The sequence below is a fragment of the Meleagris gallopavo genome, unplaced genomic scaffold (genome assembly GCF_000146605.3).
Source record: "Meleagris gallopavo isolate NT-WF06-2002-E0010 breed Aviagen turkey brand Nicholas breeding stock unplaced genomic scaffold, Turkey_5.1 ChrUn_random_7180001957502, whole genome shotgun sequence".
Classification (NCBI taxonomy): Eukaryota; Metazoa; Chordata; class Aves; order Galliformes; family Phasianidae; genus Meleagris; species Meleagris gallopavo.
In genome coordinates, this window is record NW_011217675.1 from 21,443 (window position 1) to 22,107 (window position 665).

General features: G+C 65.1%; 1 protein-coding gene across 1 annotated transcript; it reads left to right on the top strand.

Annotated features, from left to right (window-relative positions):
- Positions 1-157: 157 nt before the first annotated feature.
- Positions 158-644, top strand: LOC104917210 (semaphorin-4C-like; the record flags this gene model as incomplete). Its single annotated transcript, XM_010728377.3, has 2 exons — positions 158-363; positions 436-644. Coding segments are annotated over exons 1-2 (391 nt in total), but the record flags the coding sequence as incomplete, so codon positions are not given.
- Positions 645-665: the final 21 nt, after the last annotated feature.

Genomic DNA, 665 nt, shown 5'->3' on the forward strand with positions numbered 1-665 from the left:
ACAGGGACCTGTGAGGTATGGGGTGGCCCTACAGGGACCTGTGAGGTATGGGGTGGCCCTACAGGGACCTGTGAGGTACGGGGTGGCCCTACAGGGACCTGTGAGGTATGGGGTGGCCCTGTAGGGGTCTGTAGGGTACGGGGTGGCCCCGTAGGGGTGGCGGGGTCTCAGTGCTGCTCACATGCAGGGCGACGTCGGCGGCGCCCGCACGCTGCAGAAGAAATGGACGACGTTCCTGAAGGCGCGACTGCTCTGCTCTGCTCCGGAGCAGCAGCTGCACTTCAACCGGCTGCAGGCCGTGTTCACCCTGCCTGGTGCCAGCTGGCAGGAAACGGCCTTCTTTGGGGTCTTCCAGGCTCGGTGGTGAGCACATATCCTGTGGAATTTGGGGGGGTCTCCAGGCTCGGGACCCCGCTGACGGGTCTGTCTGTGCAGGGGGGACGTGGATGTGTCGGCCGTGTGCCGCTACCACATCCTGGAGGTGAAGAAGGCTTTTGAGGGTCCCTATAAGGAGTATCGGGAGCAGGCACAGAAATGGGGGCGGTATTCGGATGAGGTGCCGAGCCCACGGCCTGGGGCGGTGAGTGAGTGGGGGGTGGGGGTGGGGAGTTTGGGGGACAGTGGGGGCACGGGGGGTGTGGAGGGTATGGGGGATAGTGGGGGAC